General features: G+C 40.8%; 1 protein-coding gene across 6 annotated transcripts in view; it reads left to right on the top strand.

The window, feature by feature from the left end:
• Window positions 1-15234, top strand: part of LOC126253797 (ATP-binding cassette sub-family C member 5-like) — a 546227-nt gene that overhangs the window by 90245 nt on the left and 440748 nt on the right. For all 6 annotated transcript variants that reach the window (XM_049955254.1, XM_049955255.1, XM_049955256.1 and 3 more), the window contains exon 6: window positions 7865-8007. In XM_049955254.1, the coding sequence (XP_049811211.1) occupies window positions 7865-8007 (143 nt within the window). The remainder of the gene's footprint in view (window positions 1-7864; window positions 8008-15234) is intronic.

A 15234-nucleotide genomic window follows, 5' to 3' on the forward strand; every position in this document is an offset into this window, starting at 1 on the left:
TACAGGATTTAAGTGACTTGTATGTGCATATGTAGTGCCAACTCCCTCTGGTGACCTGCTAAGGCCTCATTGCTTTCATCCCATGATTCATTGCTGCTGTTATCCATTCCAAAGGTGAACATACTGGCTATTAGGAAGGTGGTCATAATGTTCTGTTTTACTAGTGCATATAAAAAATAAAAAAAATTGTTCAGCAGAAAATAACTCTGAATAGATCAAACATTAATGCCTTTGAAGACAAAGTAGCAGAGGGGAAATGGGATTCTGTGTACCAGGTGAAAAGGTCTGACAACAAATGGAAAGAGTTCTGTTCGATTGATATAAGATGCAACAGTTGTAGTATGTAACATATTTTGTAAGTATAATTATTGTTGTATTAGTATTTCTGATGCAAAGCCATTATTGTGATGGCTTCATGTAAAGAAAATATAAATAAATAAATAAATGCTCCTTCTTGTGACAGCCATTGACTGGGTAGATACATGACTGGTTTATAATTAATTTTGAGTCTGGAAGGACAGGGGAGGAACTAGTGAAAAGTTAAATATTTGAGGTGATTTGGAAGTGTCTTCACATGGTGTAATTTGCAGTGTAGTGTTCACAAAAATATAGGTATTCACTGCTGAATCCGAGTCTGGCAGAATGCTTTAACCTCAAACATACAGTCACCTTATTTTTTGATTTCATATTTGTCACCATTATGAAACATTCTGCATGCAGTAGCCTTCATTTTTCGATTGGCTTCAAAAGAGCAGTGCATAATTGTGATGACATTGCAGTCTTATTCTTTTTACAGCATGTCTTAAACATTAGTTAAAAAGACTTTTAAGGGAAATAAAAAGTAAGAATAAGAGGTAAACAGAAAAAGTCTTTTACAGTATTTATGAAAAGCACATATGATAGATTTTTTTCAGTAACTTCTGAAGATAATGTAACCAAAATTGTGGTTATCACTGATAACTAACACTGCAGCCATTTGCACCTGTTCTCCATTGCTTTGTTACTCATTGTGGCCTGAATGATGGTAGCTGCTGCTACATTTCTTTCCTTAGCTGTTCAGTATCATTTGATATCAAATCAGGTGACAGGGCAGGCCAACTATTCTTACTAAAAAAATGTGTTGGATAACCAGGGAATATTCCTCTTAGAGTTGACAATAAATGATGAAAACTATGAATGGTGACATTATCCTTTTGAAATGACACAGCACTTTTTGTTATGTTGGTCATTCTGGAAAGGTTGTAGCTGGTTTCCTTTCCCAATCCTTGTTCTATTGAGTTTGTGCTACATCTTCAATTACCTTATTGTCAACTGGACATTCAACCCAAAACTTTCTTCTTTTATTTGTTTTTAACATCCATGTTCATTCCAAGGGGAGTATCTACTGATTCATGGTAACATATAGAAATTAAAATATCTGCTAAAATTCTACTGCTGTTGGAACAGAGTGTTTGTGAAAGTAATTTCTAGACTTTTCTTATTATTGATGAATTTCAGTATCATGAATATGTAAATATACAGGGTGGGGAGAAATTGTGTCACAAAATTTTAACTCTGGATAGCTGTTGCCAGTAGGAACAAAAATTACTAATGTTGTGTAGGTCGACAATGCACCATTTTTAAACTACAGAAACTTGGCACCAAGAGTTCCGTGGCCATGGGATTGCTCTGTTGCTGTTCGTCAGTTGATGGGCAGCGCTATGGTTGTTGGTTCACACATACAAATTTCCATCACCCTGTCACTGCCCCAATGTGATACGCACATGTGTTGAATAGGTATTGCTGTTTGTCTCCACTTCATGTCAGAGACATTCACATGTAAGCTTTGCTTCAGAGCACACACGCGTCACCTGTGATTTGGTCATACAATAAGCTTGGCATCACAGTATTTGTTTGAAGAACAATGGGATATGGTTTTTGTTTATGGACTAGCCAACAGTAACACACATGAAGCTTGACAGTTGTATAAGGAATGGTACCCAAGAAGACGCCACCCACACCTGCAAACATTTACAGCAATACACCGGCGACTTCGCAAAGCAGGCTCATTATGGGATATCAGGTTGATGCTGGAAGACCTCGAACACGATAGGATGCTGCATTTGAAGAGATTGTTCTCAAGCACTTCGAGGAAGCATGTACGACAAGTACTTGAGCAGTTGGTCATGACATGGGGGTCACTCATCGGTTAGTCTGGGAGGTTTTGAGCAATGACGGCCAGCATCAATCTAGTTTCCACCCTGTCCAAGACCTAAGTTCTGTGGCAGACTATGAACAATAGGCTAGGGTTTTGCCGATGGTTTCTGTGATGTGTTGCACGAGATCCCAACTTCCCCACCATTGTGTTGTTTACTGATGTGTGCACCTGCCACCGGGATGGCCTTTACAACACTCGAAACGTTCATTACTGGGCAAGGGGAAATCCTCACATCACATATGTCCATGCACATGAGGAACGATTTATGCTCAACGTTTGGGTAGGCATTGTGAGTGAACATCTGATTGGGCTGGTCCATCTACCTCCTCGACTTATTGGGGTAAATTACCATCACTTTTTGCAAGAAACTCTACCCGGCCTGATGGAAGATTTCCCCTGGACATACGGCTATGCATGTGGTTGCAGCATGATGGGGTACCTGCACATAACAGTCAAGCTGTGCGCAGATATGTAGATGAACTCTTTGACAGCTGGGTAATTGGCAGAGTGCTCATAGGATATGGCCCCAGCAATCACCAGACCTCACACCACCGGACTTTTTCCTGTGCTGATTCTTCAAGGTTCTAGTTCACCCACCCAGACATGAACCACCTAGAAATGAAAAGGAATTAATGGATTGCATTCAACATGCTGCCAATCACATCGGGGAAATGTCAGGAATCTTTGAAAGAGTTTGGCAAAACACCATTCGACGTTATCAAGCTTGTGTCACGTCAGAGGGTTGCCAGTTCGATCACCTGCTGTAAGTAAACAATGTCCTAGCTACAAAAAAAGGCCCTTTTCAGGTCTGACACAATTTGTAAAAGACTTTCTGTATGTGAACTAACAACTGTTGACTGGTTTGTTCCCGATATGTCATATCATCAAACTACAATGGATGTGTCGGGACCCCATCAGATTTTCCCCCAGCCCCCCTCCTAGAGGGGAAGGCTGGTGCACTACCACCGAGCTTGTGGGCCGCCTTCAATACATCGTGATCCCTGGCAGGCAAAGCATTTGTGGTCATGTGTTGTCCAGAGCATCCGGCAATAGGGCAACCCTGCGTCAAATTGGAGCACCTGTCATCAAGTTTCAGTAGCTTAAAAATTATGCTTTGTCGACCCACACAACATTAGTAATTTTGGTTCCTACTGGTATCAGCTATCCAGGGTTAAAATTTTATGACACAATTTTTCTCCACCCTGTATATTAAAGTAATTTATTTTGTACTTAGATCTTTGATGTTGTTTGTTGTCGTGGTCTTCAGTCCAAAGACTGGTTTGATGCAGCTCTCCATCCTACTCTATCCTGCACAAGCCTCTTCATCTCCAAGTAACTACTGCGACCTACATCCTTCTGAATCTGCCTACTGTATTCACCTCTTGGTCTCCCTCTATGATTTTTACCCCCCACACTCCCCTCCAGTATTAAATTGGTGATCCCTTGATGCCTCAGAATGTGTCCTACCAACCAATCCCTTCTCTTCTCCCCAATTCTCTTCAGTACATCCTCATTAGCTACATGATCTACCCATCTAATCTTCAGCATTCTTCTGCAGTTTCACATCTCAAAACCTTCTATTATCTTCTTGTCTAAACTGTGTATCATCCATGTTTCACTTCCATACATGGCTATAATCAATACAAATGCTTTCAGAAAGGTTTTCCTGACACTTAAATCTGTATTTGATGTTAACAAATTTATCTTCTTCAGAAACACTTTTCTTGCCATTACCAGTCTACATTTTATATCCTCCCTAATTTGCTCATCATTTGTATTGATGAAATAAATTCATCTAACCAAATTGACATAATCTGCCTCTCTGAACATCAAGTGAGCACTGGTATAGATATGTTAGACATTTCAGGATTTAAGCTAGCTTCCTACTTCTGCAGAGTAGATATGGAGGGAGGAGGAGTTGCCACATTTATTAAAAACTGCCATAAATTCAAGACCATTAACATTAATAAATTCTGTTGAGACCAGCATCTAGAATCATGTGCAACAGAAATAGAGTTCCATAACAGATCCTATATAATAGTAACTATCTACCGAGCACCTGCAGGAAATTATAATCTATTCATAAATCATCTAGAAGCTCTTTAGGGTTATTTAACAGGAAGAAACAAAGACATTTTGATTGCTGGTGACTTTAATACAGATTTTCTAATGCAATCTTCAGTAAACATTTACTGCAGTTAGTAATGTTGTCTTTCAATCTAACTCACACTGTAAACTTTCCAACTAGGATCACTAAATCCTCAAGGACAGCCATTGATAACATTTTTATAGACAAATCAAAGGAACAAAATCATATCATTAAACCTGTAATAAATGGACTATCAGATCATGACATGCAGATCCTTGTTTTAGATGTAAATTCTAAGCAGATTATCAAGACTGCTAAATCTGAGTACAGAAGAGTAGTCAGTCAACCAAAAATTGAGTGTTTTAGAAAACTGCGCAAAGATACGAACTGGAAAGATGTTTATAGTGCTCATGACATGAATGAAAAATATAACACATTCATGAACAATGTCAGTACCATGTTTGAAAACTGTTTTCCTCTAAAAGTTACTCAAATTAAACAGAAGTCTATAATAAAACCATGGATTACACAAGGAATAAAGATTTCCTGTAAGACAAAAAGGAAAATGTATCTATCAACCAAGAATAACTCCAATGCTGATGATTTAGCTAAATACAAGGAATACTGTAAAATATTAAAAAAAGTAATTCAGACATCTAAACAAATGCGCCACGAGAAGAAGATAGCAATGTCAGGGAACAAAATAAAAACAATATGGGATATAGTGAAAGAGGAGACTGTTAGAACCAGAAAGGAACAGGACCAAATACCATTAAGGGTAGATGAGACATTAGTAACCGATGGGCATAGTGTAGCAAATCTATTTAACAAATACTTTATATCCATTACTGATAGAATGGGATTGTCAGGATCAGTAAATAATGCCCTTGAATATCTGAACCTAGCCTTTACAAATAGCTTCAGGTACATGAATATGTCACTCACTTCACCAAAAGAAATAACTTCCATAATAAAATCTTTAAAAACAAAGCATTTTAGTGGTTACTATGAAATATCAACAAAGTTAATTAAGGCATGTTCTTGTGAGTTTAGTACAATTCTAAGTTACTTGTGTAACCAATCAATTATAACTGGGACATTTCCTGACTGGCTAAAATATGCAGATGTTAAGCCTCTATTCAAGAAAGGGGATAAAGAGATATCATCAAACTACAGACCAATTTCACTTTTGCCAGCATTCTCAAAAATTTTAGAAAAAGTAGTGTACAGGCAGCTTCTCAACCATCTGACCACAAATAACATATTATCAAACACAGTTTGGATTTCTGAAGGGTTCTGATATCGAGAAGGCTATTTACACCTACAGTGAAAATGTACTTAATTCATTAAATAACAAATTGCATGCAGCAAGTATTTTCTGTGATTTGTCATAGGCATTTGATTGTGTGAACCACAACATCCTTTTAAATAAATTAGAATTCTACGGTGTCACGGGCAGCGCTGCAAAATGGTTCAAGTCATACCTCGCTAACAGGAAACAAAGGGTGTCAGTGCAAGGGACTAGTGAATTAAGTCATCAGTCATCATCAGAATGGGAAGAAATTACATGTGGTGTCCCACAAGGATCCATTTTAGGGCTATTGCTTTTTCTTGTGTACATTAATGATCTCTCATCAGTTACACTGCCAGAAGCAGAGTTCGTTTTGTTTGCAGATGACACAAGTATTGCAATAAATAGTATGTTGAGTGTAGTTCTAGAAAGCTCTGCTAATGATATTTTCATGGATATTAATTAATGGTTTAAAGCCAACTCATTGAAATTAAACTTCGAAAAGACTCACTATATGCAATTCAGAACCTGTAAGAGGTTTCCACCCAGCATATGCATTAAGTATCAAGAAGAGCAGATAAAAGAGGTTGACAGTTTTAAATTCCTGGGATTACAACTTGATAATAAATTCAGTTGGGAAGAGCACACCACAGAACTGCAGAAACGCCTTAACAAATCTGTTTGCAATTCGAGTGTTAGCAGACATGGACGACATAAAAATGAAAAAGCTTGCATACTTTGCCTTCTTTCATTCCATAATGTCGTATGGTATAATATTTTGAGGTAACTCTTCAAGTCAAACAAAAGTTTTCAGAGTCCAAAAGCATGTAATACGTATTATTTGTAGAGTAAATTCACGGACGTCCTGTAGAAACCTCTTCAAAGAACTGGGTATACTAACTACTGCCTCTCAGTATATTTACTCCTTAATAAAATTTGTCCTAAATAATATATATCTTTTTCCAACAAACAGCTCAGTTCATACATACAATACCAGGAACAAAAATGATCTGCACAGGGACTTAAAAGCACTTTAGTTCAAAAAGGAGTCCACTACTCAGGAACACTCATCTTCAATAATTTGCCAGCAAACATAAAAAATTTAGTTACAGATAAAGATCAGTTTAAAAGAAGCCTGAAAGACTTACTAGTGGCCAACTCCTTCTACTCCATTGACGAATTTTTTAATAGAAACAAATGATGTATTGTATATACTCATCCTATTAGTACTGTTATTTCAGCTTAAAAAATGATGTATAGTATATACTCATACTATAAGTATTGTTATTTCAGCTTAAAAAAAAAGTGACATGTTCCACATCCTCGAGGATCTCCTCAGTACGGATCTCTGGAACGAAAAACTAATCTAATCTAGTCTAGTTATTTTACTTCCCAATTAGCAAAACTCCTTTACTAGTTCAAGTGTCTAATTTCGTAAGCTAATTCCCTCAGCATCACCTGATTTAATTCAACTACATTCCATTATCCTCATTTTGATTTTGTTGGTGTTCACCTTATATCCTCCTTTCAAGACACTATTCAATCTGTTCAACTGCTCTTCCAAGTCCTTTGCTGTCCCTGACAGAATTACAGTGTCATCGGAGTACTCAAAGTTTTTGTTTCTTCTCCCTGCACTTTAATTCCTAGTCCAAATTTTTCTTTTGTTTCCTTTACTGCTTCCTCAATATGCAGAGTAAATAAGATTGGGGATAGGCGACCGACTCTTACATCTGTCATCTGGTTCCTGTGTGAACTGTAAATATGCCTTTCACTCCCTGTTGTTTACCCTAGCCACCTTTAGAGTTTGAAAGAGAGTATTCCAGTCAACATTGTCAAAAACTTTCTCCAACTCTACAAATGCTGTAAACATAGATTTGCCTTTCCTTAACCTATCTTCTATGAGACGTCTTAGTGTCAGTATTGCTTTGCATGTTTCCATATTTCTCCGTAATCCAAACTGATGTTCCCAAGGCTGGCTTCTACAAGTTTTTCCAGTCTTATGTACAGGATTCATGTTAGTATTTTGCAACTGTGACTTATCAAAGTGATAGTTCTGTAATTTTCATACCTATCTGTACACCTGATCTTTGATGCAACTTCTTTACGGCAGATTCAGCGATTTGAGTAGTTTATATTATGAGACATTTCACATTTCAGGCTGCAAGCTGTGTAATTTTTGGACAATATTTTGTTTTAATTTTTATTTTAAATGTGTTAATGTATGATTTTATTTCATTTTCATTCAGTGCAGAATAATTTTGATAATTAACATGAACTTTGTTTTCAGACCATATTCATGCGCAATTTGCTGCAATATGCTGAGAGTAGTGAAGAATGTGTTTGGAATGGTGTAAAATGGGCAGCATTCCTTACATTGGCTGAATTCTTTAGAATCTTACTCTTTTCTTGGCACTGGGCTGTTTCATACAGGTAACTGTTTCAGCTTTAAAAGAAGATCTCTCTTTCTTTTTGTCATTTGGATAATATTTGTGACATTATATGAATGCTTTTAAATGCAGTTGCAATGGGTGTTTAAGAGCAATCCAGGATAATTCCAGTGGTACTGTATATGTGAATTTATGACTGTGGTTTGATTCTGTGCTATAATTCATCATCATCATCATCATCATCATCATACAACAGTCACAGATCCTGAAGATTACCTTTATCTCCTTTGGTGTTGTGTTGTCTCCTTCCAGTCTCTTAAGCACTCATCTGGATTAATGCATTTAGCTCATCCTGCCTCTGCATTCTGGTGTACAAAAGTGTGATTATCTGCTGTGGTTTTGCGTCCATCGCAGGTTTGTCAACTGAGCTGTCAGATTTCTTGCCACACAGCTAGTCTCGTGAATCTGCTTGATTCTCACAGTATTTGTAAGCAGTTAGCCATCCAACTTACTTATACTTCCTTGCATGCCCATTGTCTCCTCCCTCCTCAGTCTTTTATGTATGTAAAAATCCTTCTTCTCACCCTTGTTTCAAATATGTAGAGACTTTTTCATTCCACCTTTCTGTCAATCTTTTTAACCTTTAGAATACCACTGCAAAAATTATTATTTAGTGAATTTCAGTATCTGTTCTGTACATCAAGCCTTTGAGTCTGTCACCTATTTGCATCATCTCTTCTACACTGAATAGTAATTCACTGAGTGTTGTCCACGTTATGTATATTAGATTACATATATTACTAACAGATAGGCAGCAAAGATTTGTATTCTTTTTTTATTTATTTCACAATATTATGAAGGGGATAGATGGCTACTCATCACATAATGAGGTACAGAGTTCACAGATAGCCACAACAGAAAGACTGCTAGACAAGTTAGCTTTCAGCCGAAAGGCCTCTTTCCGAATTAGACAATGTGCACACAAATGCACTCACACACACACACACACACACACACACACACACACACACACACACGACCACTGTCAGTAGTTACTGAGTCAAGACTTCAAGCAACAGTGCATGATGGAAAAAGCAATCTGGTTGTTGGGGTTAAGGAAAAGGCTGGGCCAGGGAGGGAGGGGGATGGCAGGATAGGGGTGGCAGATGGTAAAGTGCTGCTTGTGGGAGCAGGTAGGGCAGCTAGTTGCAGTCTGGAGGAAAGGGGAGGGGGTGGAGGGGGACGGAAATGGCGATAAATAAAAAGACTGTGGGTACATTGGTGGAATAGACAGCATTGTAGTGCTGGAGTGGAAACTGGGAAGGGGAGAGGTGGGTGAAGAACAGTGACTAATGGAGGTTGAGGACTGGAGGGTTACGGGAACATAGGATACATTGCAAGGAGATTTCCCTCCGGGCAGTTCAGAAAAGCTGGTGTTGGTGTGAAAGATCCAGATGGCACAGGTTGTGAAGCAGACATTGAAGTGAAGAATGTTGTAATTGACAACATGCTCGGCAATTGGGCAGTCCAGCTGTTTCTTGGCCACAGTATGTTCGTGGCCATTCACGTGGAGAAACTGCTTGTTGGTTGCGTTCCCACATAGAATGCAGCACAGTGACTGCAGCTTAGGTTGTAGATAATATGAATGGTTTCACAGGTAGCCCTGCTTTGATGGGATAGATAATGCTTATGACTGGACTGGAATCAGTAGTGTGGTGGAAGGATGTATGGGACAGGTCTTACATCTAGGTCTATTACAAAGATATGAGGCAGGGTTTGGGAGCAGGGGTTGAGTAGGGATGAATGAGGATATTGTGTAAGTTTGGTGGGTGGTGGAATACTGATGTGGGAGGGGTGGGAAGGATAGTGGGTAGGACATTCCTCATTTCAGGGCACAAAAAGAGGAAGTCACAAGGGAATGCTCCTCTGTGGCCGGAAGTTGGGACTTGGGGAAGTGATGGGTGACTGGACGGATACGGCACAGGAGATCTGTTTCTGTTCAAGATTGGGAGGGTAATTATTGTCTGTTAATACTTCAGTGAAAGCTTTGACATATTTCGAGAGAGAATGCACATCACTACAGGTGCGATGGCCACTGGAGGCTAGGCTGTGTTGGAGGGGCTTCTTGGAATGGATTGGTTGGCAGCTGTCAAAGTTGAGGTATTGCTGGTGATTGGTAGGTTTGGTATGGACAGGTACTGATGTGGCCATCTTTGAGGTGGAGGTCAACATTGAGGATGGTGGCTTGTTGAGGAGGATCAGGTGAAGTGAACGGGGAAGCATGTGTTGAGGTTCTGGAGGAATATAAACTGTGTGTCCTCACCCTTGATCCAGATCATGAAGAAGTGATCAGTGAACCTGAACAGGTGAGGGAGTTGGGATTCTGGGTGGTTAGGAAGGATTCTTCTAGATGCCCCATAAATAGTTGGCATAGGATGGTTCCATGCTAGTGCCATGCTGGTGCCTATTTCTGTACCTTTGATTTGTTTGTAGGTGAGACCTTCAAAAGAGGAAGTAATTTTGGGTGAGGATATAGTTGATCATGGTGACCAGGAAGGAGTTTGTACATTTGGAATCCATCTGGAGTTGGGAAAGGTAGTGTCTGATAGCGGCAGTGCAGCAGGGCACCATCTGATAAAGGAACAGGAACTGTGGAGAGTCAGTTGAGGAAAAGGTTGGTGTCTTTTGTATAGGAGGGTATGTTGCAGGTAATATGCTGAAGGTGTTGGTCTGCGAGAGCAGAGATTCTCTCAGTGGAAGCACAGTAACCAGACACAGACTCTGGGGAGAGGCTCTGGGATGGGCCTAAGAATTTGAGGAGAGGCTGGAGATACTGCTGGCTTTCTGGAATGGGGTCACTGTGGCAGGGTTTGTAATTGTAATAATCTGACAGTTGGTGGAGTCATTCTGCCAGGTAATACTTTTGGTTAAAAACCACTGTGGTGGAGCCTTTCTCAGCAGGTAGATTATAAGGTCGGGACAAGTTTGTAGCTAGTGGATTGCAATTCTCTCTGTGGATGTAAGGTCAACTTGCATGTTAAAGGATTTGGGGAATGATGGTGAGGCAATATCCAAGGGTACAAAATTCTGGAAAGTTAACAGGAGGTGATTTGAGAGAAGTGGGGATGGATCAAGTTTGGATGGTTCAGCGTTGGGCTTTGGTTGAATCTGATTGGTGGCAAAATAGTGTTTCCATGGTATGGGCTGGGAGAAGGAGTGAAGGTCAGTCCAGCATTTTTGAATTTGGGAATGAGGCAAAAGGTAAGGCACTTGGAAAGGACTGATACTTTTATGGGACTAAAGCTTTTGGAAGAATGGTTCGTGACCGTGTTTCGGATCTGTTTAGGTTCTCGATTCTGTATGGTGGAGGGAGGGAGTTTTTGAAGGTGGGGTACTGCTCTAGTTCCTGAGGACATGAGTTTCGATGTGGGAGATGGGATACAGAAATTTGGGATTGCACTGAAGAAGAATTTTACAGATGGAGAGGAGATATTGCAAGGAGTTTTGCAGTATTATGTTGGCAAGGTTGAAGGACTGGTGAAATCTGAACAGATGGAGGTCATTGTGGAAACAGGTGTTGCCTTCTGTATCCCACCTCACACATTGAAGTTCTTGTCCTCTAGGAACTAGAACAGTATGCACAGTGCCACCTCAAAAAACTCTCCAAGCTGTTCACCTCCTACTCCTACCTTGGACTACCCCTGTCCACAACCTCTTCAGCAGCCTCCAAACCCCACATCTCCTCATAGCTGACAAACCCTGCCTCGCAGACCTACTGCATATACCCCACCCCCAAAAACTCCTTCCCACCATCCTACAGAATCCAGAACCTAAACAGACCCAAAACACAGTCATGAACCTTTCCTCCAAAAGTCTTAGTCCCACAGAAGTATCAGCCCTTTCCCAAAGCTGTACCTTTTTCTCCACTTCCAAATTTAATCATGCTGGACGGACCTTGTCTCCTTCTCTCAGTCCCTACATTGGAAACACTTTCTTGCAAAAATACAACACCAATGTTGAATCCTGTGTGTCTCAGTTACTCCTCCATCCAACTGTGGTCCACCCCCACTGTCCCCAAATCACACCCTGTTGACTTTCAATAATTTCTTAACCTTGAATATTGTTTCAACATTATTCCCCAAATCTGTCAACATGCAGAACTTAAATAGTGGAAACTATTTATTCACAACCAATACAAAAGAGTTACATGTTTGCACATGTAACTGTTCTTCAAAGTAGGCACCAACGCTGTGTAGAACCTGTTGGCGGTGATGTGGAAGGCGTAGTATACCATTAGCAGAGCCTGTTCTGTTGATGGTGTGTATGGAGCGGTCTACTGCCTGTCGAATCTTTGGAGCAGTTCTGAAGCGAATGCCGCAAAGTGGTTTTTTCATCTTCAGAATCAAATCAAAGTCACACGGACTTAAGTCCAGGGAGTATGGTGGATGGTACAGTACTTCCCAATCCCATCGACCGAACAGACCAGACACAGCTTGCGCTGTATGTTATGTGCCTGTGCATTGTCATGTACAATGATGTGTGCGTTGTCCAGAAAGTGTTGCTGCTTCTTTCACAAAGCTGGTCGCAGGTGATGCTCCAAAAATGAACAGTAATATGATTTAAATCCTTGTGACTTCGATTTGATTCCAAAGATGAAGGAGCCACTTTGTGGCATTTGCTTCAGAACTGTTCCAGAGGATCAACTGGCAGTAGACCGCCCCATTCACCATCAACAGAACAGGCTCTGCTAATGGTATACTATGCCTTCCACATCGCCGGCAACGGGTTCTACACAACTGTGGTGACTACTTTGAAGGACTGTAACAGGTGCAAACATGTAACTCTTTTGTTTCAGTTGTGAATAAATAGCTCCAACCCTCGTATCTGCAGAAAGAACCGCAACCAACCACTTAAAAACTGTTTGACCTTATAATACAGCCTTCTGACAAAGTCTCCATCACTATGGTTTTGAATCACAAGGATTACCTGGTGGATGGATTTTTCTAGCTGTCAGATTCATCCACCTACAAACCCTGCCACAGTGACTCCATTCCAGAAATCCAACAGGGTATCCAGTCTCTCTTCAAATCCTCAAGCACATCCCAGAACCTCTTACTGGAGTCTATCTCTCTCATCACCACTACCACTCCCACACACCTACCTTCTCCATGCTTCCTAAAGACTGTAAACCCAACCACCTAGGAAGCCCCAAGGGGACCTTTCACTGTACCACCCACTGAGAGAATATCTGCTCTCTTAGACCAACACCTTCAGCTTGTTACCTACAACCTACCCTTCTACATAAAAGATACCAACCATTTCCTCCACTGACATTCCACAGTTTCTGTTCGTTCACCACATGGTGCCCTGCTCGTCACTATTGATGCCACCTCCCTTTAAACTATCATCTCTAATGCCCATGACTATGCCACTATTGAATGCCACCATTCCCAGTGCCTGACGAATTCCAAACCTACTACCTCCTTACTAGTCACCATAACTAACTACGAGGGCCGTTCAGAAAGTAACCTCCGGTTGATTTAAAAAAATACACCAAGTTAAATAAAAATATTTTAATATATACATCTTACAACTACATCTTTGCACTATTTTTCTACATAGTCTCCATAGCGATTGAGGCACTTATCGTATCGCTTCACAAGCTTTGAAATTCCTTCTGCATAAAAATCACCCGCTTGTACCTGGAGCCAGCCTGTGACCGCATCTTTGAGCTCTTCGTCGTCATCAAACCGCTGTGACCCGAGCCATTTCTTCAAATGCATGAAGAGGTGATAATCACTTGGCGCCAGGTCTGGGCTGTAAGGTGGATGGTTGATAACGTCCCACTTGAAGGACTCAAGAAGGGCCGTTGTTCTGCGAGCAGAGTGAGGACGGGCGTTATCGTGCAAAAAAACGATACCGGAAGTCAGCATACCACGGCGTTTGTTCTGTATAGCCCGTCGTAACTTTTTTATTGTTTCACAGTACACGTCTTGATTAATGGTCGTACCACGTTCCATGAATTCAACCAACAACACCCCTTTGGCATCCCAAAACACCGTTGCCATCAGTTTTCTGGCAGAAAAATCTTGCGAGGCTTTTCTTGGTTTGGTAGGCGAATTTGAATGTGCCCACATCTTTGATTGTTCTTTTGTCTCAGGGTTCACGTACTTAATCCAGGTTTCGTCACCGGTCACGATTCTGTTTAACAATGGTTCTCCTTCGTCCTCATAACATGACAGAAAGTCTAATGCAGAGGCCATTCTTTGAGTTTTGTGGTGGTCGGTAAGAATTTTGGGCACCCATCGTGCACAGAACTTACGGTAACCCAATCTTGCTGTCACTATCTCGTACAAGAGAGTCTTAGAAATCTGTGGAAAACCAGTAGACAACTCCGACATTGAGAAACGTCGATTTTCACGAACTTTTGCATCAACTGTCTGAACGAGTTCGTCAGTCACCAATGATGGTCTACCACTCCTCTCTTCATCATGAACGTTTTCTCGTCCACTTTTAAATAAACGTACCCATTCACGGACAACTCCTTCACTCATAACTCTTGGTCCGTACACGGCACAAAGCTCACGATGAATAGCTTCTGCAGAATATCCTTTGGCTGTAAAAAACCTTATGACAGCACGCACTTCACATTTGGCGGGGTTTTCTATTGCAGCACACATTTCAAACTGCCACAAAAACTAAACTAGCGCAGGTACGACGTTCACTCGACCACGGCTTGATGCCGACTGACCTGTTGAGTGCGTGAACGCACAGATGGCGCCGCTACTCCCCCCACAACCCGCACTGTGACCAATCGGAGGTTACTTTCTGAACCGCCCTCGTATATCCTCACTCACAATTATTACTCCTTTTGAAGGCATCACCTACAGACAAATCAAGGGGATGGCAGTGGGCAAACGCATGAAACCATCCTGTGCCAACATATTCATGGGTCATTTGAGGAATCCTTCCTAACCACACAGAATTCCAAACCCCTCACGTGGTTTAGATTCATTGATGACATATTTATGATCTGGATCAAGGCTGAGGACACCCCCTCCACATTCTTCCATAACTTCAACACCTTCTCCCCCATCTTCTTCACCTGGTCCTCCTCAACCCTACAAGCCACCTTCCTCAATGTTGACTCCACCTCATAGATGGCCACATCAGTACCTTTGTCCATATCAAACCTACCAATCATCAGCAATACCTCAACATTGACAGCTGCGACACATTCCATATTACATTCCAGGAAGTCCCATCCATA

This window comes from Schistocerca nitens, chromosome 1 (genome assembly GCF_023898315.1).
Source record: "Schistocerca nitens isolate TAMUIC-IGC-003100 chromosome 1, iqSchNite1.1, whole genome shotgun sequence".
NCBI lineage: Eukaryota > Metazoa > Arthropoda > Insecta > Orthoptera > Acrididae > Schistocerca > Schistocerca nitens.